At 52.3% G+C, this 22439-nt stretch overlaps 2 protein-coding genes across 5 annotated transcripts; one reads left to right on the top strand and one right to left on the bottom strand.

Annotated features, from left to right (window-relative positions):
- Positions 1 to 333: 333 nt before the first annotated feature.
- MRPL11 (mitochondrial ribosomal protein L11) lies at positions 334 to 3826 on the bottom strand. 3 transcript variants are annotated; one of them, XM_058689740.1, is made up of 6 exons: positions 3715 to 3820; positions 3411 to 3602; positions 2942 to 3037; positions 2046 to 2139; positions 1783 to 1959; positions 334 to 628 (listed from the first exon to the last, which is right to left on the bottom strand). In XM_058689740.1, the coding sequence occupies exons 2-6, from the start codon at positions 3531 to 3533 to the stop codon at positions 465 to 467; spliced, it is 654 nt and encodes a 217-aa protein (XP_058545723.1). In that variant the 5' UTR covers positions 3534 to 3602; positions 3715 to 3820; the 3' UTR covers positions 334 to 464. The 3 variants fall into 3 exon arrangements, with proteins under 3 accessions (XP_058545723.1, XP_058545724.1, XP_058545725.1); XM_058689741.1 differs by having other exon boundaries at positions 1800 to 1959; positions 3715 to 3813; XM_058689742.1 differs by lacking the exon at positions 2942 to 3037 and having other exon boundaries at positions 3715 to 3826.
- Positions 3827 to 13120: 9294 nt separating this feature from the next.
- Positions 13121 to 22230, top strand: PELI3 (pellino E3 ubiquitin protein ligase family member 3). 2 transcript variants are annotated; one of them, XM_058689750.1, is made up of 8 exons: positions 13121 to 13291; positions 14454 to 14606; positions 15138 to 15209; positions 17614 to 17743; positions 18379 to 18480; positions 19275 to 19469; positions 19789 to 19977; positions 21257 to 22230. In XM_058689750.1, the coding sequence occupies exons 2-8, from the start codon at positions 14455 to 14457 to the stop codon at positions 21824 to 21826; spliced, it is 1410 nt and encodes a 469-aa protein (XP_058545733.1). In that variant the 5' UTR covers positions 13121 to 13291; position 14454; the 3' UTR covers positions 21827 to 22230. The 2 variants fall into 2 exon arrangements, with proteins under 2 accessions (XP_058545733.1, XP_058545734.1); XM_058689751.1 differs by lacking the exon at positions 15138 to 15209.
- The last annotated feature ends 209 nt before the right edge of the window (positions 22231 to 22439 follow it).

Here is a 22439-nt window from a genome sequence, read left to right on the forward strand (position 1 = left end):
GTGGGAAGTCTCCAAGGAGAGAAGAGAGATTTCTGACGGCGGCACGAGATACCTCTGCTGCGTCCGTACACCCAAGTCTCGGCTTCCATGGCCCCCACCTGTTCTCCCGGCCCCGGGGAGGAGAAAACACAGATTTCGAATCGGAAGCCAGGAGCTCTAACTCCTCCCTTTGCCACCGATTCAAAACCTGGGCAAGGTGCTCTGCTTGGCTGAGCATCGGATTCCATAGCATGTAGGAAGACCCTCCTTCCTTAGGGTAGATGAGGTCTGTCCATGTTGGCGACTGTCAGCATTGGTCCCTGTCCCCTGGGGTCCCAAGACAGAAATTGAGAGTGGGTGACACAGGATGTTTATTTAGGCTTGAGCCCTTGATACTGTCACACATAAAAAAATATATAATTTAAAGTCAGGGAAATAACAATCAGATTGGTGTCACCTCCCTGCCTCCCCTTTGGCACAGCTTTTCAACTGGCCTCCATTCCAGCTGTTCCCTTCAAAATCCTGGAGGGCAGGAGACGGGGGTCACTTCTTGGCAGCTTCCGCCTGGGCTGCCAAATCTGCCTCTTTCTGGGCAGCCAGGAATGCGGCTCGCTCCTTCTGGAAAGCTGCCAACTCTTCTGAACTGAGGCTGCAGGTGCAGAAAAACAGATGGTGAGTGAGTGGCCAGTCACCTTTGGGGAGCTTACCAGGGCCCATGGCACTGTCTCAGCACACTTTCTCCCTTCCTGGACTCCCCAGCCTCCACACCTTTGCCACCCCACTCCTACCCCCCACCTCTGCTTTTTATTCCCTCCTTAAAGCCCCACTAGTCCTTTGAGGTCACGGCTATCCCCCAGTCGAGATCAACTGCCCCTTCCTCTGTGCCCATGAACACTATGTACAAAGAAGTCAGCTGGCTGTGCGCACATGCCTCCCCGCAAGCAGGGGTCAGATTGGCTCGTCTCTGTACTCCTAGTAAAAGTAAAGATTTGAGAAAAGTCAAGTCCATCCCTGTACCATGCTTAACCTCACTTCTCTTAGGAAACAACCATCAGCCTCAGCATGGGACGCAAACCAGCAAGAGGCCCATAAAGGACCAAGTACTGACCCTGCTGTTGCCTGAGCCAGATGCCCTTCCATTCAACGTCTCACTCAAAGAAACAATTCCTGAGGTCATCCCAAGCTCTAGGAGGAGGCCCCCTCTGGCCTCTGGATCAAGTCTGAACTAGAGACAGCTATAGACAGCCTTCGGCCTTCCCAGCAGGTCCATTTGCCTCACCTCTCTTCCTATTCCCCACTTTGCTTCTAGCATCGTATACCAGATCACATTGCACTTCTTTGGTTCACTTCTTCACCTTCTGTCCTTCACAGGGATCTTTCCCCCATCCGTGACCTCTTTTTCCAAGTCTCTGCTTAGATGTCACCTCCTCTATGAAGTCCTCGTTGACACTCCAGGCAAAATCAGGAGCTCTACTCTCTGTTCTCAAGACACCTGTAGTTACTTTTGTCAACAGTGACTGTTCAGCAGCCTAATGTTCCATTTATGCATCTGCCTCCAGCTCTGAACTGAACTCAGGAGCGGGACCAAGCATGGCTGTCGCGTTCCTAGCTGTATTTAATGTCCAGAACGATATCTAACACGTAACAGGCATTTAATATTCATGTTCCAAATAGATGAATAAGCCTCCCCACTCCTAAGAAGTCTAAGGTCCTTGACTCAGAAGCTGACCCTCCCACTGTAATGGGCCCTCTCAGCTTTGCCCCAGAGTCCAGAATTTTCCAAGCCCTCCCCTCCCATTGCACCTTCCCAGGACACGCACTCCTTCACCACACGAATGCCCAGGGAACGGGCAGAGCCAATGATGGAGCGAACAACAGAGGACAGGGGCACATCCTGCAGGGCGAAGGCGTCGTCCTGAGCTTTAACTCGGGCAATCTCATACACGTGCTTCAAGGTCACCAGGCCTGCCACCTCCTTCCCTGGGAGGAAGAAACAAGTAGACCTTCAGGTGCCCCTGCTTCCTTCCAGAGCCCCCAGACTCCCGGGAGCCCACCCTGACCCTTACCTGTCTGCCGGGCCCCCTTCTCAATCCCAGCAGCTGCTTTCAGGAAGTAGGAAACAGTGGGTTGTCCGATCTTGATCTCAAATGTCCTGTCAGGCTTAATGGAAAAAGACATATATGAGAATATGTCTCCTGCCTCCCCTAACCCCTACTGCCCTGGCCCAGAGAACTTCTAACTTCTATCCCCCGCTTCCCTTGATTCACCTCCTGATGGTTTCCATCTAACAGACCACAAAACCACAGGGAAAATATATCTCTAGCAAACAGCTTTGTCACTTCTAGTCCAGGCCCAACTCTGCTCTAAAAGCCCCAGTGAGGGGCGCCTGGGTAGCTTAGTTTGTTAAGTGTCCGACTTCAGCTCAGGTCATGATCTCACAGTTCAAGGGTTCAAGCCCCAAGTCAGGCTCTGTGCTGACAGCTCGGATTCTGCTTCGGATTCTGTGTTTCCCTCTCTCTGCCCCTACCCCACTCATGCTTTGTCTGTCTCTCAAAAATAAATAAATGTTTAAAAAAAAAAAAAAAAAGCCCAGTGGAATGGAGAGGCAAAGGAAGGAACTGCAATATAGTAGGATAGGCTCAGAAAAGATATGGTCTGGTCTCCGCTGTGTTAATGGGGAAGGTGGGGCTCGGTAAAAGCAAGAGACTCGCCCAAAGTTAGGAGCTGAGCACCAACCCCAAGTGACCAGCCCCAGGAACTAGGGAGAATAAGGAGGAAGAAAAACAAACAGGATCAAGAGGTGATGGGGATTAAGGCCGGCACTTGCCACAATAAGCACCGGGTGATGTGGGGAATTGTCGAATCACTGTATTGTCCACCCGAAACTAACGTAACACCGTGTGCTAACTGGAATTAAAATAAAAACTTAAAACCAAACAGGATCAGAGTCCCAACTGTGCACCTTCACATAAATCTTGGTGGGCAAAGGAATGCCTTCTTTGATGTCCTTTGTCTTCTCGTTGAACTCTTTGCAGAACTGGTTGATGGAAACGCCTCTCTGGGAGGGGAGCATCGGCGTTAGTGTGGGAAGGGGCGGCTTCCTACCACCCAGGAGGTTCTGTCCGTTCCTTCCCTCGTCTTCACTTCGTTACGGTTTCCATCCTCTTTTTGGCGCCCAGATTCAACTAACACTATACGCGCCAGATGATCTGTATGCATCATCCCTCTATCCTCACCACAGCCGGTGAGGAAGGACGGAGGAAGATGAGCCTCGAAGGACCCATGTAACGAACGCAAAGACATTAAGCCTGTAGGTAGCAGAGCCGCGCTTTGCACCGAGGCCTCCCTGGCTCCAGACCCCGCACCCTCCACCCGGGTACTAGCTCCCACCCCACGGCGCCTCCCGCTCCGCGTTCCAGCCACCGCTGCACCTGACCCAGGATGGGGCCTAGAGGGGGCCCAGACATGGCCTGGCCTGCCCGCACGATGGTCCGGATGACGCCACCAGCCTCGGGCTTCCTGAGAGCCCGAGTGGCCCGGTTCAGCTTCGACATGACGCGGGACTCCCGGCCTCAGTTCACCTCAGGGCAACAGCAAGAGCGACGGCTTTGGGCGCCGCCATCCTGGGTCAGAGGTCAAGGGTCCTCGCGTCAGGTGAAGCCAACAAAAAAGCGTTGTTTCGGCCCTTCTACCCTCCAACTAGTAAAGCAAGGAGAGTCACATGAGGGAAAACACCTTTTAACTCGCCATCTGAAGATAGGGGAAGGACCTGAATGGCTCAGTTACAGACATTCCGCCTGCAGAGCACATAGGCGGTGCCTCGGACAGCTAAACCGGAAGAGGAGGAGGAGGAGGAGGAGGAGGACCTTAATGCCCGCACAGCATTGTGGGCATGGTGGTTTTGACCGCTAATGCCGATCTCGCACATTGCTATGCTCTGAGGCGCCATCTGCTGGACACGATTATAATCCGTGGGTTTGAAAGGAACGGAGAGCTTCTCAGGCGTGGGAATCTCTTTATTTTCTGAGCCCGGTCGGTTCCTCGCCAGTTGTTGAAAGGCACCATGGTTAAGAGTACAGACCCTGGAAGCATACTGCCCGGTTGCTCCCCATGCTGGCCGTGGACCTGTTCGAGTTACTTAGGTTCAGTTTCCTCCCCCTGTACAACGGGGTTATGATATGTAGACGCAGTTCTAGGGATTGTCGTGAGGGTTGAGTTAGCGAAGTAAGTTAGAGCAATGCGTGGCACCTGGTGAGCATGCGCTATTAGCAGTACAATGAGGACAAAACCTTCACGGAGTTGTTGTGAGGCTTAACAGGCCCAGAACATGTTTGATACATCATCTGTGCCCAATAAAATAAAAAAAGCCAGCATCTTATTTCATCTTTTTTTTTTTTTTTTTTTTTTTTTAGCACTTGCTACGTTCCAGGCAGGGTGCTAAGCACTTTAAAGGCATTGTTATCTCATTTAATCCTCACAATGGCATGAGGTATATTATTTTATTATACCCCTTTTACAAACGAGAACACTGAAGCACAAAAATGAGGTCAAGAACACCTACTCTGAATGTGACAGGGCTGGGAAATGAATATTGGTATCACCTGACTCTAGACCTTGTGCCATTTACCATGACTATAGTGTCTCATCTGGTAAAAGGAAATAATTTGGTTAAACCACATTGTGAATTGTGAGATGTTTTATTATGAAGTTTGTTTGGACTTCCAATACTTAAATGTGATTGTTCCTGCCTCTGAAGTCTATCAAGTTCTTTATTAACACTCAACCTCATTAACCTTAGCACGACTCTGGAATCACACTGGCTCTTGTTTTTTATTATTTTTTTAATTTTTGAGATAGAGGGTGCCCCTGGGGAAGGAGCGGGGGTCGGGGGATGGGACAGAGGATCTGAGGCCAGCTCTGTGTTGACAGCAGCGAGCCCGATGAGGAGCTCAAACTCACCAACCGTGAGACCATGACCTGAGCCGAAGTCAGAGGTTCAGCCCCCCCCAAGTGCCTTAAGCACCTTGGGCAAAATAATTTACTCACTAATAACATGGGGCTAATAACAGTACCAACCTCACAGAAAATTAGTTAATTTAAGTAAAGTACTTAGAAGAGAGCCTGGCCCAGAACAAGCCAGGGTAGGTATGATTTATCTCTGGGTGCCACACACTGCCCAGCCTTTATTTACAAATTTATTTACAAATAAAGGTATGAATCCTTTCTAAATGAAGGAATCAGAAAACAGTTGGGCACAGCAGGTGCTCAGGGAGCCAAGAATGCAGCCTGGCATAAACTGGGCTTCATTGTCAGTTTCTGCTTCTTGTCAATGAAAGGATGGCTTTGATTATTCCAGCTCTTACAGATTATGAAGAAGCAATTCCCTAGTCTAGCTTTGGAAATGTGCGAGGTCAGAGCATTCAGTGGTGAAAGTGAGGTGCGACAGGTGAATGGGGGTCACATCATGCAAGCCTTGTCAATCCTGTTAAGGTGTGTGGCTGTGAGTAGAGGTCATTGAAGAGTGTTAAGTGGTTGCGTTTTGAAAGGTGACCTTGGCTTGGGTATGTAGAGGGATTGGAGGAGGGCAAGGGTAGATGCAGGAAGACCCATTAGGCCAGGGCAGGAAGACAGTGGAAAGGCGTTGGTGGCTTGAGACCAATTCAAGAGATCCTTAGAAGCTAGAAATCTATTTTAGTCAATAAATGCTTGTGCAGCCTGTACTGTGTCCATTTTTATGAATAGTAACTCATGTAAACTTCATTATAATCCCGTGAGGTATAGGTGCTATTATCATCCCCACTTTACAGATTAGGAAACCGAAACCCAGACAGGTGAAGTCACTTGCACAAACTTACGCTACTAGAAAGTGGCAGAGTCAGAATTTGAACCCAGACCTTTGGCTCTAGTATCCCTGCACTTGACACTCCCTAGGCTGCCTTGTCAATTAACAGAACTTTGTGCCTGAGAGGTAAATTGTCGGGGGAGAGGGAGAGAGGCATCCAGGGTGATACTCAAGATTGTGGCATAGAGAGTTTGGGTAAATGAATGATAAGCTTCCCGCTTAGTGTTGGCACACAGGTGCCGTAGGTGCGGACGGATGACTGTGAGTTGCGTTAGGGGGTGTAGTATAAGCCCTGACAGCTGGTTTGTCTTTTTTGTAAGGTCAGTGCCTGACTTAAGCTTTGATTGCAGAGGTATCCACTTCAAGGAGATAACCATCTTTGAGATGGATGCCAGCCACGTTGCCAGCCACATGTCTAGATATAAAGAGCCAGGTCAAGGCCCCATCTCCCCCTGAGGCTCCTGTTTCAGAGATCAGATCTTGGTAACCTGGCATTTGGGCTGTTTGATTTCACTCTTTGGGTGCTTTCAATTCCTACTCTTTTCATTTTAAATTCACCAGTAAATAGCGAGCCTGTGAAACTCTAGGCCCCACCCTGGACCCCAGTAAAAGCAGAACCCAAGGTGCTCCCCACTTCTCTCTCTCTCTCCCTCCGGGTACTGACTGTGTGGTCCCAGGTGTGGCATGTAATTTCCAGGACCTGTGAGTAATAGACCTTTTCTCCCCTCAAAGTTCCCTGATGGTTATTGCTGAGGGCATCTTGCATTCATAATAAAAACCGGAAGGGCCAGTCCAGCCACAACATTGGTTGTCAAGTAGCTGAGACCAGCACACAGCAGAGGTGCCTGCCGGCCATCCAGCTACAGAGCCTGGTCTGGGAGGGAAGCCTGAGCATAGAGACTGATAGTCCTTGGGGCCAGGGTCGGGAGTGAGATCTCCCAAGGAGGAGAGAAGAGAAGTCAGCATTTAAAGAGGGGAAAGAAGAGAAGAGAGAATGAGCAAAGGGAACCAAGAAGGAGCTGCCACAGAGTTAGGAGAAGGCCAGGAGATGAGGCACCTGAACCTTCAGGAGAAAAGTTGGAGAGAAAGAAGTGAAGAAGTGGAAGCCAAGCTCAAACTGAGCCTGTGCCCAGCAGAAAATGAAAAAGCCTGGACAATCTGTTACAAGTAGGGGGCTTTATACTGTGACCCCCAAGTACATGGTCTAGAAAGATTCACTGGGCTGTGAGGAGAAGGAGAAAAGAGGGATGTGGACTGACAGGGAGAGAGACTTAGGAGGTCTCAGCTGCAAAGCCTGCAGCCAGCCCTCCAGGTGACTAATGGGGCCCAGAAAAGCAGTTAAGGCCAGGGGTTAGTGGGTAGTTAATCCCTTTCCCCAAGGAGGCAGCAAGACCTTAGAGAGGGAACAGCTGTGTAGTGACCAAGGCATGCTTGGCAGAAATGCCTGTGCCCTTGTGCAGCAAAAAGGCTCCTGTGCTTTCAAGTGTGAAGGGGAGAGAGCAGAGAAGCCACCAGCCCTAGAGGGAAAGGCTGACCAGGCAGAGGCCTTCTTAGGGTGGAGGTCCAGGTGGGCCATCTCACTGGGGACCTGTGTCAACAGACAGCATTGGGTGCCGGTTGTGTCCTGCTGGGATAAAGGGAAGGAACTCTTGAATTTCCACCAGTAGAAACAGATGAAGTTGAGTCAGAGAAAAGTAAAGTTCTGTATCTTTTTAAAAAAAATTTTTTTAACGTTTATTTTTGCAGGAGAGAAACACAAAGTGTGACTGGGGGGAGGGGCAGAGAGAGAGGGAGACACAGAATCCGAAGCAGGCTCCAGGGTTTGAGCTGTCAGCACAGAGCCCGAACCAGGGCTCGAACTCACAAACTATAAGATCATGACCTGAGCCGAAGTTGGACGCTCAACTGACTGAGCCACCCAGGCGCCCCATAAAGCTCTGTATCTTACATGCAGGAAGATATGAACGGGGATCTGTACCTGTTACACAAACAATGCTCAGCCCTATTCCTGGCATCCTGGGAGCCCCCTGGAGATGCTGAGAAGGAAAGGCAGAGAAGGGGGAGGCAGAGGGAGAAGGAGCAGGCTGAGCTCCCTTCAGCTTTTTGATTGCAGATACAGGGAGTTAGGGACCTAGAAGTACCCACACACAGCTCACCCCTCTCCCTTAGCCCCCATGCTCAATCTGTCCCTAATCCCGCCCACTTATGTCCCCACAGCTCCCACCAATCCTGCCATCTCCTCAGTGACTGCCAGAGAGCGGGGCTGACATGCAGGCTCTGCCTCTACCGACACACACATTTCTCCTTGGCTGTGTGACTTGAGGCAAGTCTCTTCACCTGTCTGGCCTCAGTTTTCTTTACTGTGAAATAGGAATAATAAGGTACCTACCACACAGGACTGTTGAGAGAATTTAACATGATTATCTGGGCAGGGTACTTAGCTCAGGCCCGGCTCGAGGGATATAATAAGCACTCTATGAAAGCCAACTTTTAGTATTGTCAGTTCAGACATCATCTTTTCCTGGCTGGACACTCAGGGCAGCCCCCACTATGGCCTCTCTGCCTCCATTCTTGCCTGTCTAGTCTTTCTCTCCAACTCAGTCAGGGTCTGGCCCCTGCCTAAAACTTGTCAAGCTACAGCTTCTTTGCCCAGAGTGTGGGTCTTGGTCCATCTGAGACACTCCTTAAAGTTTAACTTTCTGGGATCCTCCTCCAGTGTCCCAGGAGATCTTGCTGAGACTCATCGCTCTACAAACCAAAGCTTAGTATGGGATCCAAGGCCCTGGACCTCTCCCCTGCCACCTCCTCCAACCTGATACTCCCTACCTCACCCTCTGACCAACCAGAGAGTGTAGAGTTCCCTGCTGCCCTGCATTTGCCTGTTCGTCCCCATTTGTAGATGTGCAGGCTTGGACACTCCTTCTCCCCTCTCCTTCTGACTCTTTCTACCTCCCTATCCCTCAGGAAGTCATGCCTGTTATGTGCTGAATTATCTTCCTTCCAAAGTAGTATCTTGGAGATCTAACTGCCAGTACCTCAGAATGGGACTGTGTTTGGAGATAAGGCCTTTAAAGAGGTAAGTAAGTTAAAATGAGGCTTTTAGGGTGGGCTCTCACCCAATCTGAATGATGTCCTCGTAAGAGGAGACCAGGGCACAGACATACACAGAGGAAAGACCATGAGAGGACACAGCAAGAAGGTGGCCATCTGTAAGCCAAGAAGAGAGGCCTCAGGAGAAACCAGAGTTGCTAACATCTTGATCTTAGACAAGACTTTTTAAAGGCTAGCATTGTGGCCTATCAGTGGGTTATTAAATTGATTTCATGAGTTCAGCCAACATTGTTAACGAAATAGAATAGAGGAGAAAACATAGCCAAATACACTGCATGGAGTAAAGATATGTATTGTCCCATAACACTTGTGTTTTCCTTGTGTGCCTTTGTGTGTATATTGAATCACAATAAAAAGTCTTCCTTACTAATACCCATAAAGAAAGAAAGAAAGAAAGAAAGAAAGAAAGAAAGAAAGAAAGAAAGAAAAGAAAAAAAAAGAAAAGAAAAGAAAGAAGAAAGAAAAGAAAAGAAAAGAAAAGAAAAGAAAAGAAAAGAAAAGAAAAGAAAAGAAAAGAAAAAGCCACTGTAGTTTCAACTGGAACAAGTCCCTGTCGGTTCAAATTGCAGACTGTAAGGGTTTGGTTGAACCAGCTCATCTTATTTTAAAGATTTTTATTATAAAATATCATAAACAAACAGCTTATACAACATAAATATACAGTTTACCAAACTATTACAAAACAAGTATCTAGGTGATATCACTGCATCAAGAACCTGAACAGTACCCTGGACAGCACCCTAATGCTTCTCGTTGTGCCCCTTCCCAATTACAATTGACCCTTCTGATTTTTGTGCTATCGACTTCCTTGACTTTCTTTATTTTTATTTCTAACATTTCATTTCTCTTGATATACACCTAGGAGTGAAGTTGCTGGCTCATGTGTAACTCTATGTTTAACTGCTTGAGGTGCTGCTGGACTGTTCCTAAGCAGCTGCACCATTTTACATTCCCGGGATCAGGGTGTGAAGGTGCCGAATTCCCCACATCTGGATGATGATGCCTGCTTTTGTCCCACTCTATGGGTCATCCTTTCCTGTTTCTTTGTATGAATTATATATTTTTTTTGTTGGAAACTGAAGATTTTAATTAATATGTTGTAGCAACTCGGTACTAGTCCACTGCCTCCAGGGCTTGTTATTGTTATTTGTCTGTTTAGTGACTGGCTGGATTATTTTAGTAAGGTCTTTACCCTCCTCCCCACAGTCTAAATACAAATCCTCTGTCACTGGTCCTCAGGAAGTGCAGCCTTGGGTATTCCTACAGTCACCCTGGGATGACAGTGGTTTGGGCAAGGCTCTCTTTGACTTACTCTTTCCCTGGCTACACCCAGCTGTTAAGCTCCATTCAATGCCAGCTGAGTCCTCTGTTGTTTTCTTTAAAAATTTTTTGTAATGTTTATTTATTTTTGAGAGAGAGACACACACAGAGCATGAGCGGGTGAGGGGCAGACAGAGAGGGAGACACAGAATCTGAAGCAGGCTCCAGGTTCCGAGCTGTCAGCACAGAGCCTGACGCAGGGCTCAAACCCATGAACGGTGAGATCATGACTTGAGCAAAGTCAGGCTCTTAACTGACTGAGCCACCCAGGCGCCCCCTCTTTTGTTTTCAACAATGAATGTCCTGGGACCTAAGTTGCTCCATAAACTGATCCAATCAAATTTGGATTCTTTGAAGGAATAGGATTTGTATCCCTGAATCTACCTGAGGGTTCAATCTTTTCTCGGCCCCCATTGCCACTTACAACAGGGCCTCAAAGGCAGAGCTCAGCATCATAGGCCCTTCCTTCCTCTCTCCAAATCTCTCAGTCCAGAGAGTTCCTTGTTGTTGCTGTTGTTGTTTTCAGCATCTTTTCTGAAATAGATACACAAATATTCTTCCAAACTGCTTACGCTAGTCCCTTGTCTTCAGACACCTGAACCCAAGAATTGAAGAAATAAAGATTGTATCTTGTTCCTCTGTTACTTTTTTTTCCCCCAATAGGGTCAAGATGGAGATTGAAGAGAAAGAAAGGAGGGGTTGATTTCAGAAAAGTACTGCAAATTTTTATCCCACCATAGGTAAGTGCTATTATTGTTCCCATTTTATTAATAAGGAAGATGAGATCTAGAGAGATTAAGAAGCTGGAGTTTTTGAGACAGAGCCAGAAGTCAAGGCTGGAAGCTGGGCACTTGTGTCTGTTGGCGGTGTCCCAACTCTCCCTTCCTCTCCCCCACCTAGACAATGCTGGGGCCAGGCCCTCCCCAGGCTTTGGGAGGCCCCTTGTGGTCTGGCCATGCTCATCATGCAGCTCCGGTGCCAGCACACTAAACCACAGGAGAAATCTCTGCGTCCTGCAGTACTCTGCAATCTCTCTCAGCCCTTCCTCCCTGCAGTCTGGTGTCAGATGGTAGCACTGGGGCTCTGATCAGCCCTCAGCTATGTAGTTGCCTGGCTGTGTGACCTGGGGCAAGTATCTCTTCCCCCATCCCCTGAGCTTCAGTTTCCCCATCTGTGACCTGGGGGTTCTGGTGGTTATTGAGCATGTGTTCATTGAGGGCCTGCTCTGGCAGGCAATGTGCTGGAAGCTGGGAATGCAACGGGGAGTGAGACTGTCCCAGTGTCCCCGTGTCCCACAGTGGCTTGCCTACCTGGCATGGAGGTGGACATATTGCAGGCATTCAAGGAAGGGAGCTCTCCCATGGTGCAGGATTTGCATGATTTGCTGCTGACAGCCCAGCAGTCCAGCCTCCTCTGTGGTGGCCTCTCAGGGAGCCTCTCTTTGATTAATGAGTGCCTTTGTCCCTAAAGGACGAGCTGCTGGCTGCCTTCATGTTTCATCTGGCTGCTAAGGCCCCCAAACAGTTGGCAAAGCAGTTGGTATCATGGACTATTTTTAGGTGGGGGAGTTTGTGGGGTGTGTGGATGTGGTGGGGCCCAGGGGGAGTCCAGGAGACAGGGAGCATCACAAGCAACAAGATGAGGGGAGAGCAGGAAGGATGCTCTCTCTCAGGAATGTGTGGGCAAATTTTCACATCTCCTTCATGACTGGGGCCAAAGACCACCTCCTCTGTACAGCCTTCCTTGATTTCTTCAATAAATGCGCCAAAGACTCAGGTTAAGGGCTACCCTCTGGTCTTCCCCCAGCTCTTGGTTATGGTTCCAAACATACTGAGAAATAATGTGCCGTAGGGTTCTTATCTGATGCATCTCTGGGTCTCTCCTGCTCTGCACCTCTGAGTCCCATCCTGCCATTTCTCATCATAACAACAAGGTATAGAACAGAAGTTAGGAGTCCAGATTTTGGAGTCACACAGCTGAGACCTACTCTTGGCTCCTTTCTAGCAAGATAACCACGACCAAGTTAGGTTTGTACAACTGTTTCGTCATCTGTAAAATGGGTGATTATCGTGCCTGCCTCCTAGAAATTAAAGGGCTTATCTTGCTCAAAGCACAGAGCATAATACCTGGCATAGATTGACAAATCTCTTGCAAGCCCAGGCCCAGAAGGAACTGCACCCAACCCAAAGCCCCCCTTGTGGCTTCTTGGGTATGATGTGCGTGCTAGCTGGAAGGAGGGAAGTGTTCCCGGACACCCCGGGGCCTAGAGTCGTCCAGAGGCAACCCAGCGAGAGAGTGGAGGAGCGAGGCTAAAGACAGGTCTTCGAATCTAGTCAATTGTAGCATTTTCCCTCAGCCTCCCTGCTAACGCACACCCCCTCCTCCGACTCTCTAGTATTTTCCTTCTCTCCTTCCCGCCCCCGCTTCTAATTCTGCAGCTACCCCAGGTGGGAAGACGGGTCTCGGGGTGACGGGCGTGGGGGTGGGGGAGCAGGTGGATAGTCCCCGGCCCAAGGTGGGGAAAGGCGCCTCCCGCGCAGTACAAAGTCTTCGGCTTGCTATGGGGGAGGGGGCGCCCGTGTCTCTAGGAGAACCCGGAAGTCCCCAGAAATGAGGGCGGGGTCTGAGGGAGCCTGAACTGGGGGATGGGTCGCACAGATACCGGGGAGTCCCCGAACCGGTGAAGATGCGCTAGGGAGTTCCTGAGACGGAGAGTGGGCGGAGCTTCCCAGGGCCTGGGGGCGGGGCTATGGAGGGGCGTGGTCTCCCACGAAGGGGCGGAGCTCTGTTGACTAGGGCTAAGCTTCGCCGCAAGAGGCGGAGTTTCGGGTGGGGCGGGGCTTTAAGGGGGCGGGGCATCGGGACAAGGGGCGGAGTGTGGCGCTTCGCGCTCGCCCCCTCCCCCGGCCCCGGGTGTCCCCGTGACGAGGCAGCGCGGAGCCGCCGCGGGCCGGGCCCATCCCACCGCAGCGGCCCCGGGGCCGAGCAGGGGCGAGGCGCGGAGGGAGCGGCGCCGAGTGGGGCCGGGAGCGCGGCCAGGTGAGACCGCCGGGGCGGAGGGGGCGGGGGCTGCGCCGGGCGGGCCCCGGCGGGCGCGGGGGGCGTGTTTGCGTGTCTGAGGGTGGCAGGGGGAGTGGGTCCGAGGGCTGGCGCAGGGGGTTGTTTGCGCGCTCGCGGGTCCCGAGTGGGCTCTGCGCCCGTCCGGGCACTGCCCGCGGGGCTCGGGGTGTGCGGGACTGTGTGCGTGCGCGCGCGTGTTTGTGGCGAGGGGCCGCCGGGTGTGTATCTGCGTATGCGCTGGGCCGTCATTGTGCCTGCCCCGGGCGCGGGGCGCGGGGCGCGGGGCTCGGGGCTCGGGGCGCGGGCCTGCCCCGGCGCAGTCCCTCCTGCGCGGGGATGTTTTCCAAACAGGCTTCCTGCGGAGACTGGCTCTGCTGCAGCCCCAGCCGGAGGGGGGAGCGCCGCCCCCACAGGCCTCCAGAGACCCGGGCGGCCCTGGGACTGCAGACAGACACCTGAGGGAGGGAGGGGGCGCGCACCCGGGAGGGGTCCGGAGGCCCGCCCGCCCGGCGAAGCCAAGATGGGGAGACTGAGGCAGATGGATGGGGAGGAGAAGGTGGCCAGACAGGATGACATGAGGAGGAGGGTGGGAAGAGAGACGGGCGAAAAGGACAGCCCCGGGAGGACAGAGAGTCATTGAGGAAAAAGACAGAGGCCTAGACCTGCAAGGGACTAAATGATTAAGATAGATAGATTCCAAGAGCCCAACGGAAGGGTTACTCTGAGGCCCCGGAGCCAAGAGTCAAACCCAGGAACTGAGTCTAAGATGAGGAATAAGGGCCCTCTAACTCTTGAGGTGTCTCTCTTCCAAGCACATCCCAGACTCTGGGGTCCTAGCCAAAAAGAAGCCTCTGGCCACCCCAAGTTGGTCTACCCCTCTGGCCCTACCGGATATCCCGACCCTCTGATTGTGGGGCCCTTTCCTCTTGGTTCCATCCCACCCATTTCCCTGCCCTGGTATCCCAGCAACCCCGGGGCAGTTTAAAGGAGACAGAGGTGGAGTGGTTGCCATAGCAACAGAGGTGGTGAAAGGTCACTCTGGCCTTTGCCTAGGTGGTCCTGGCAGCAGGCCTGAGCTGGCATTGAGGGGGTTGGGATGAGAGGTTGCAAAATTCTTTTTCTCCTCTCCCACTCTGCCCAGAATGGTGCTAGAAGGAAACCCTGAAGTGGGGTCTCCCCGAACCTCAGACCTCGGGCACCCAGGGAGCCAGGGCTCTTGTGTCCTCTCTTCTCCTGGTGAAGATGCGCAGCCAGGCGAGGAGCCCATCAAGTATGGCGAACTCATCGTCCTGGGGTGAGCGACCCTGGCCCAGGTGGGGCAGGGCACCAGGCATCCCCCAGGGCAACCAGATCAAGGGCCCCAGCTCTCCCCACATATGACCTTCTGCTGTTTGTCCCTCCTCACCTCCCCAACTGAGAGAGTTGACCAAACCCACCTCAATTCCTGTTATTTTATCTTCCCATTTTTAATAAATTACTGAGAAAACTCCGACTGCCCACCTCAGTTTCTGATCAGAAATAAAGTAGCACTATCTGCCTTTCATAAAGCACCTAGTATATGTAGTCTGGGGTGAAGAACTTTGTTTCTCCAGCAAAAATACTTGGTTCAAATCCTGCCTCTGCAAGTAGCTTAACTTCCCTGTGCCTCCATTTTCCCACCTTCCAAATAGGGATGATGATAATACTTCAGAGGGTTTTTGGAGGAATGAATGAGGTGATTTCTGTAAAGCACGTAGAACAGTGCCTGGCACGTATCAAGTGTTCTGGGAGGCAGGCTTGTGCCAAGCCCTTTCATGGACATTATTTCATTTCAATCTTCACAAAGATGCTGTGAGGAAGGAGGTGAGGAAACCGAGGCTCAGAGAGGGGAAGTGACTGGTCCAAGGGCACACAGCTGGTAAGTGGCAGGGCTGGGATTCGGACCCAGGGCTTTCTTACTCCAGGTCTAGTGCACATTCACTAAGCCACAGCTGACCCTCATGCTACAGATGAGAACCGAGGCCAGGAGAGAGGAAGCGATGTGAGTTGGTGGTCCGTGGGTAAACTTCATCCCTTCCTGGTCTCTGCCTGACCGGGATCCCTGCACCACCCGCTTAACTCCACCCCCAGGCACAGATCCCTCTTCTTCCTCCTCCATCCACACCTTTTGGCCTCTCTCTCTGCCATCTGCCCCGAAGAAAATATTTGAGAAGCTATGCCGTCATTATGATTACTTAGAAATAATAGGGGCTGTTATACATGTACATGCCATGTGCTTTTCCCCTAATAATCATAGTTAACGTTTATCAAGGGCTTGCTGTAGATCTGTCACACTCTGTGCCGGACATTTTTTAAATGCTTTATGTCATTTAGTTCTCGCAATGAACCTGTGAGGTAGGTCCTGATTAATTAGCACCGTTTTACAGAGGTCATGTGATAAGTGGAAGAGCCAGAATTTAAGCCAGGCCCACCTGAGCCTCAAGCCCATGTCCTGAACTGGCCCGCACCCCATAGGTGGGAAGATTTTACAAGGGCAAAAGTGATCCCCCTTTCAGGGATGGCTTGCATGATAGGAGAAGCTGCTTGGTGTCCCAAAGGAAGAGCAGGCTTTCCAGTTGAGGGTGAGGCCACTGATGGGGGGAGAGTACAGACCTAAGGGTATAGGCCCTCTTGACAGCTGTTTGTTCTCTGTAGAGCAGTGAAGCCCCACACTGGTTATAGAGCCACTCGGAGAGCATGTTGAAAATACTCATTGACAGGCCTGTCTGAAACCTACAAAATCAGAATCTCCATGGGTAGAGCCAGGAAATCTGTATTTTAACGAGCTTATGAGAAGACCCTGATTTAAGTGGGCCTTATCTGTATTTGGCAGCTCTTCATCCTGGGACTGCCTGCTCTAAATCCTTCCATGGCTCCCTAGTCTTCCAGAAAAAAGTCCAGGCTCTTAAGCTTGGCGTTCAGGGCCCTCCCAGCAGCTTCATCTTCCTCTACTGCAGTTTATCACCCAAATCGCCACTCCCTGATCTCACCAAACCCTGCCAGTCTCATGACCTTTGCTTGGGGTGAGCTTTCCCTCGGAAAGGGCCTCTGCAAGAAAGGCCAGAGTCAGACGACCCAAGTCCAAATCTCTGACTTTTTCCCTTACTAGCCTGGGACCTCAGGCAGGTCATTTTACCTCCCTGAGCCTCAATCTTTCTCATTTGTAAAATGGGAAGAAAGGTACTTGCCTGGCAGGACATTGCACAGATTCCATTAGGTAATTAATAACGTGAAGCACCGGGAACACGGGAGGCTCCAGTACATGGCAGTGACCAAGGCTGTGACTCACCCCATCTTTGCCTTCCACAATCACCCCCTCTGGATAAGAGCTGGAAGGAAGGTAGAAATTTGACATGTTATGGATATATGGAGGTGGTGGCATTGTGGGTCTGTCTTTTCTTTCTTTCTTTCTTTCTTTCTTTCTTTCTTTCTTTCTTTCTTTCTTTCTTTCTTCCTTCCTTCCTTCCTTCCTTCCTTCCTTCCTTCCTTCCTTCCTTCTTTTCTTAAAATTGGTTTATTTATTTTGAGAGATATATACAGAGAGCATGAGCAGGGGAGGGGCAGAGAGAAAAGGAGAAAGAGAGAGAGAGAGAGAGAGAGAGAGAGAGAGAGAATCCCAAGCAGGCTCTGCACTGTCAGCACAGAGCCCAACACAGGGCTCGAACTCATGAACAGTGAGATCATGACCTGAGCTGAAACCAAGAGTCAGATGCTTAACCAACTGAGCCACCCAGGTACCCCTCTGTTTTTTCTTTCATTCTGATTTCCAGTCATACTTGTGGTGTAACAAGTGACAGTTTGCTATAGAGGTGAATCCTTTCTAGTTCTCCAAAGCCCAGCTTCCTCTTCTAGAAACCTGATCTGAGGCCAGAATTCCCTTCTCCTGCCTCTGGGCCTATGGCACAGTTGGTACTCAGGTTCCTTGAAAAGCTCAGGACCCCCGCTTCCCTGCCACTGAGGACACAGAACTGACCTGTGGTGTGCCCCCGATGCCACCCCACCACCCAGCATCTGGCCACACATGGCTCAGGCATCCAGGAAGCACTGGTTAATTGAATGCAAAGTCTTGTAGCTACTCTGCTCCTCACCCTACTTCCCAAAGGCACTGATTTCATATAGTAGGGAGGGTCTTCTAATTTCAGATGCTTCTAGTGTTTGTTTGTTACCGTAGAATCTGCCCAGAAGTTAGCAGTTCCTCCAAATCTCTCAGGGGCTCACTTTCTTTTTTTTTTCCTCTCTCTCTCTCCCTTCAATTCCTTCTTTTTAACCCTCCACATCCACAGCTACAATGGGTGTCTGGCAAGTGGGGACAAGGGCCGCCGGAGAAGCCGCCTGGCACTGAGCCGCCGGCCCCATGCCAACGGAGTGAAGCCAGATGTCATGCACCACATCTCCACACCGCTCGTCTCCAAGGCAAGCAGCCTGTCCCAGTAGACCTGGACAAAAGTCCTGTGCTCCCTGCCCAGATCCCAGGTCCTCAGCCTTCCCAGTGCTGCCTGCCCACAGGCCTGCTGGAGCAGGGGAGCCCTCTGTGTCTTCTGGGGCTACCAGGGAAGTGGTGCCGAGAGGAGATCCCCTGCAGCGTACCGCACTTTACAGTTTGCAGAATGTTTCTTTGATGACCAGATCCCAGCCATTGAATGGAAACGATCAGCATCATTTAGAGGCAGCCAAGGCTCAGAGAAGGGATGTGACGGTCACACAGCAATGGCAAAGGAAAGCCTTTGGCTTCAGAGGATTTGGGTTAAGATACAAGCTCTCCTGTTTCCATCTGTGTGACTTTTGGCCAGTTTCTTCTCCTCCCTGAGCTGCGGTTCCCTCAGCCATAAGATGGGAATAATAACCAGGCCTCCCTCTTGGGGTGGCTGTAGGGATCAGATAAGGCAACCTGAGTATAGTGCCAGCTGCACAGGACATCCTCTGCGAGGGTAGAACTGCCCCTTCCCTGGGATTGGCCAGTGGGCGTTGGGTTCCAGCTTGTGGCTCAGAGGCTCACACTTCTCTTGGCCACATGCCCTGGGAAGTGACTTCTCCTTTCTCCCCACCAGGCACTGAGTAACCGTGGCCAGCACAGCATCTCATACACACTGTCCCGGAGCCACTCGGTCATAGTTGAATACACACATGACAGTGACACAGACATGTTCCAGGTATGCTCAGGCCCCTCTGTAAGCCTCTTGGCCACGGAGCCACCGGGCTTCAACATCCAGCACTGCAGGCATTCCAGGGTGACCCTGGAGGACTGAAGGCCGTGGTGAGGGTGTTTTGGGGCGTGGGGGGACTCAGTGTAATCAACTACTCTTCAGATGAGGAAGCAGGATGTCCTATGAGGCCTTTGACTTCCTGGAGTCACACAGCAAATCAGTGGCTGTATCAAAATTTAAAACTCAAGACCAGACTCCCAGGCCACGGGAGGCCATACAGCTTAAGAGTTCAGAGTGCGGTGCGACAGTCATACTACCTGGGTCAGATCCCAGCTCCATCACTTACTAGCTGGGTAACTTTGGGCAAGAGTTGCTTAGACTCTCTGGGCCTCTGTTTCCTCATCTGTACAGTGGGGCCCACAGTATCCCCACCCCATGGAATTATTGGGAAGATTAGCTGAGATATGGCAGATGAAGGGCTTAGCACGGTATCTAGTAAATTTAAAAAATTCACTATGTGCTGCTAATGTTTGAGCACTCCCAGACCGTGGGTGTCACGTTTTCACTGGTCAATTAAAAAAAAATAAACTCATTTTTATTGAGTGGGGGAGACAGAGAAGCCCCAGATCCTAGCCATTGGATTTGGAGACCCCAGCTGAGAGCCCAGAGTGCTTAGGGAGTCGGGTGGTACCTCCCCCTCCTCGTTGTTTGGTGACCCCGCAGGCGGAACCCTGGGGTAGGAAGCCTGTGGGATCGAGCCGTGCACAGTATCCCTGTGCTCGCCCTCCTCTTCCTCACAGATCGGCCGTTCCACCGAGAACATGATCGACTTTGTGGTAACGGACACATCGCCTGGAGGAGGGGCCGCCGAGGGCTCCTCTGCCCAGAGCACCATCTCCCGCTATGCCTGCCGCATCCTCTGTGACCGCCGGCCGCCCTATACTGCCCGCATCTATGCTGCTGGCTTTGATGCCTCCAGCAACATCTTCCTTGGAGTGAGTGAGCCCCCCCTAGGCAGGGACCGGCACTTTATCTGAGAGTGAGCAGAGGGGTAGGGTGGGGAGGGTCATTGTCCTGGGGTGATGGACCAGTGGGCAGTCATCATAACCGTGACCTATGCTGGCAGTGGCAATGTCACTTAAAACATGAGCACAGTGAGACTCCAGGACTTCAGGTGATGCCCCCGGCCATGCAGCGCCCATTCCAGTCCTCTCTGGGCTCCCTCTGACTGCGAGGGTATTGGGGCAGCATCCCGGGATCGCGGCCTGCTGGGGGCCACTTGGGGATATGATCTGATCCCACATGTGGTCCCAGGAGCGGGCAGCCAAGTGGCGGACCCCCGACGGCCTGATGGACGGCTTAACCACCAATGGGGTCCTGGTGATGCACCCAGCAGGCGGCTTCTCTGAGGACTCGGCCCCAGGTGTCTGGAGGGAGATATCAGTCTGTGGGAATGTGTACACTCTGAGGGACAGCCGCTCGGCACAGCAGCGAGGGAAGCTGGTAGGTGGCCTGCTCCCTCCTCCCCGCCCCTGACTCCTTCCCAGGCCCTTCCCCCTGATCTCCAGCCCTCCTACACAAGGGAGCTCCAACAGGTTCCATTTGGGGGTCATGCCCCACTTGCCCCACAGAGAGGACCAGACCAGTGGCTCCAAAATGTAGCCCACATACTGCTGGAGGTCTATGGGGTGAGGTGAGATAGAGCACACATAAATGCACTGTGCGGTAGAAAGTGGCCTTAGGGATGCTGACAGTTTAAAACATCCCAGCCTCCTGCGAGGATGACACTTGGCCCATGTGTGAGTAGTTTATAGCCGAAAGTGTTGGCAGTTTGCAACGTGTCTCTCACGTTTGGATGGATTTAGCTTTATTATCCTCTACTAGCGGGAAAGGGCCCTTGGAGTAGTTCTCACGGAGGTGACAGTGAATGCTCCACATGGCACAGATCAGAGAACTAACATTAGGAGCTGGGACAGAGTCCTAGAGAGAGGCAGGGGCCTGCCTATGGTCACATGGCTAAGCTCCTTAAACGGGCCTCTCCGAGCTCTTCCAGGGCTCGAGCACACCCAGCAAACAGATGCACAATCTCAGGGAAGAGCATGGCTTCTCTTTCCAGAGCACCAATTCTACGGGGAGATTTGGAGAAACATTATCTTTAAAATCGGTGCGTGTGAATATTTCACTGGCTCACACTTGTTGAGTACCTACTGTGTTCCAGGCACTGTTCCAGATGTTTACGTTGATTGATTCCTGGGAACCACTTGAGATAATGGGACGCAGACTCCATCTCAAGGATAAGGAAATTAAGACACAGAGAGGTTGAGTTACTTGACCAGGGATGCAAAGTTAGCAAACAGTGAAGCCAGGAATCACACCCAGGCACGCTAGTTCTAGAATCATTGCTTTTAACCACAGCCACTGGGACAGCTGCCTTGGGCTAAGCCCCCCAGTGTTTCTCAGAAGAGTTTCCCACTTCTGCCCTTAGGGGAGACCCTGGGAACAACCTTGTTTTGGTCAAGCTCTCCTGATTTGACAGATAAAGTGACCGAGGCCCATGTCACACTGTGAGGGACAGTGCATGCCTGGGAGCACTGACTTGCTCTCCCACATGGGTTCTCAGACCTCCTGGCTCCTCTGCCCCAGCCCACCCCACTGGCCCAGGGTGTTCTCTCCAGGGAGGTTCAGTGGGATGGATAGGTGGCTTGGCTGGGGTGACGGCTGCCCAATGGCCAGGAGTTCGGGGGCCTCTTGAGCAGTAAGGCCCTTCTGCTGTCTCTGGCAGGTGGAAAACGAGTCTAATGTGCTGCAGGACGGCTCCCTCATTGACCTGTGTGGGGCCACGCTGCTATGGCGCACGCCAGCAGGGCTGCTGAGGGCACCCACGCTGAAGCAGCTGGAGGCCCAGCGGCAGGAGGCGAACGCAGCACGGCCCCAGTGCCCCGTGGGCCTCAGCACCCTGGCCTTCCCCAGTCCGGCCCGTGGCCGCACAGCACCCGACAAGCAGCAGCCCTGGGTCTACGTCCGTTGTGGCCACGTCCACGGCTACCACGGCTGGGGCTGCAGGAGAGAGCGGGGCCCCCAGGAGCGCGAGTGTCCTCTCTGTCGCCTCGTGGGACCCTATGTCCCCCTATGGCTCGGCCAGGAGGCCGGCCTCTGTCTGGACCCTGGACCACCCAGCCATGCCTTTGCACCCTGCGGCCATGTCTGCTCTGAGAAGACTGCCCGCTACTGGGCCCAGACACCACTGCCCCATGGCACCCATGCTTTCCATGCTGCCTGCCCCTTTTGTGGGGCCTGGCTCACCGGCGAGCATGGCTGCGTCCGCCTCATTTTCCAGGGGCCACTGGACTAGGCTCTCCTGGGGCCCTGGATGCCGTGCCCACCTGCCCACCTAGGTCCCCCACCTTCTGCAGCCCAGAGGGAGCTCTGCATGTGGGACTGTACCTGCTGGCACATAGCCACACCGGATGGACGTGTTGGATGGGCTGTGCTCCTCCCTCTTATCTCTGGTCCCCCAAACCCCTACCCCAGTCATAATGATGGGGCCCTCAGCACCAGCTCTGTCCCGGGCTTTCCTGGGGTGTCCTACATCATGCCGCCTACACTGTGTCCCTGGGGGAGTGAAGGGGCCGTGGGCCCCTGACCCCCAGCTTAGGCTGGCTGTGCCCCGAGCCTGCCGACCCAGCTCCAGATATACTCACCCTGCTGCTGCCCTGGGTTCCTCTATAAACCTTGCTGCTCAGCTGCCCTCGCAAATCCCGCGTGTCCAGCATGAGTGCAGTGCCGCCAGCCCCTGCGTGAGTGATGGGTGGGCAGCAGGCTGGGACTGGCATCTGCTGATACCCACTGTGGGCTGGACCACTATGCCAAGTGGGCTCTGGGGACAGAGACAATCAGACTTGGTTCCCTGCCCGGTGGAATTCACGGTCTAGTGGACGACAGACCAAATTACTGAATGACAGCAC

The sequence above is a fragment of the Neofelis nebulosa genome, chromosome 10, assembly GCF_028018385.1.
Source record: "Neofelis nebulosa isolate mNeoNeb1 chromosome 10, mNeoNeb1.pri, whole genome shotgun sequence".
Lineage (NCBI taxonomy): Eukaryota > Metazoa > Chordata > Mammalia > Carnivora > Felidae > Neofelis > Neofelis nebulosa.

Coding starts and splice junctions, on each gene's coding strand:
- MRPL11 (XM_058689740.1), bottom strand. CDS start 3,533: ATGTCGAAGCTGAACCGGGCCACTCGGGCTCTCAGGAAGCCCGAGGCT. Junction 3,038..3,410: donor TAGGCCCCATCCTGGGTCAG/GTGCAGCGGTGG, acceptor CTCCCCTCCCAG/AGAGGCGTTTCCATCAACCA. Junction 1,960..2,045: donor GAAGGGGGCCCGGCAGACAG/GTAAGGGTCAGG, acceptor TCTTCCTCCCAG/GGAAGGAGGTGGCAGGCCTG.
- PELI3 (XM_058689750.1), top strand. CDS start 14,455: ATGGTGCTAGAAGGAAACCCTGAAGTGGGGTCTCCCCGAACCTCAGAC. Junction 14,607..15,137: donor GGCGAACTCATCGTCCTGGG/GTGAGCGACCCT, acceptor ATCTTCACAAAG/ATGCTGTGAGGAAGGAGGTG. Junction 19,978..21,256: donor CACAGCAGCGAGGGAAGCTG/GTAGGTGGCCTG, acceptor TGTCTCTGGCAG/GTGGAAAACGAGTCTAATGT.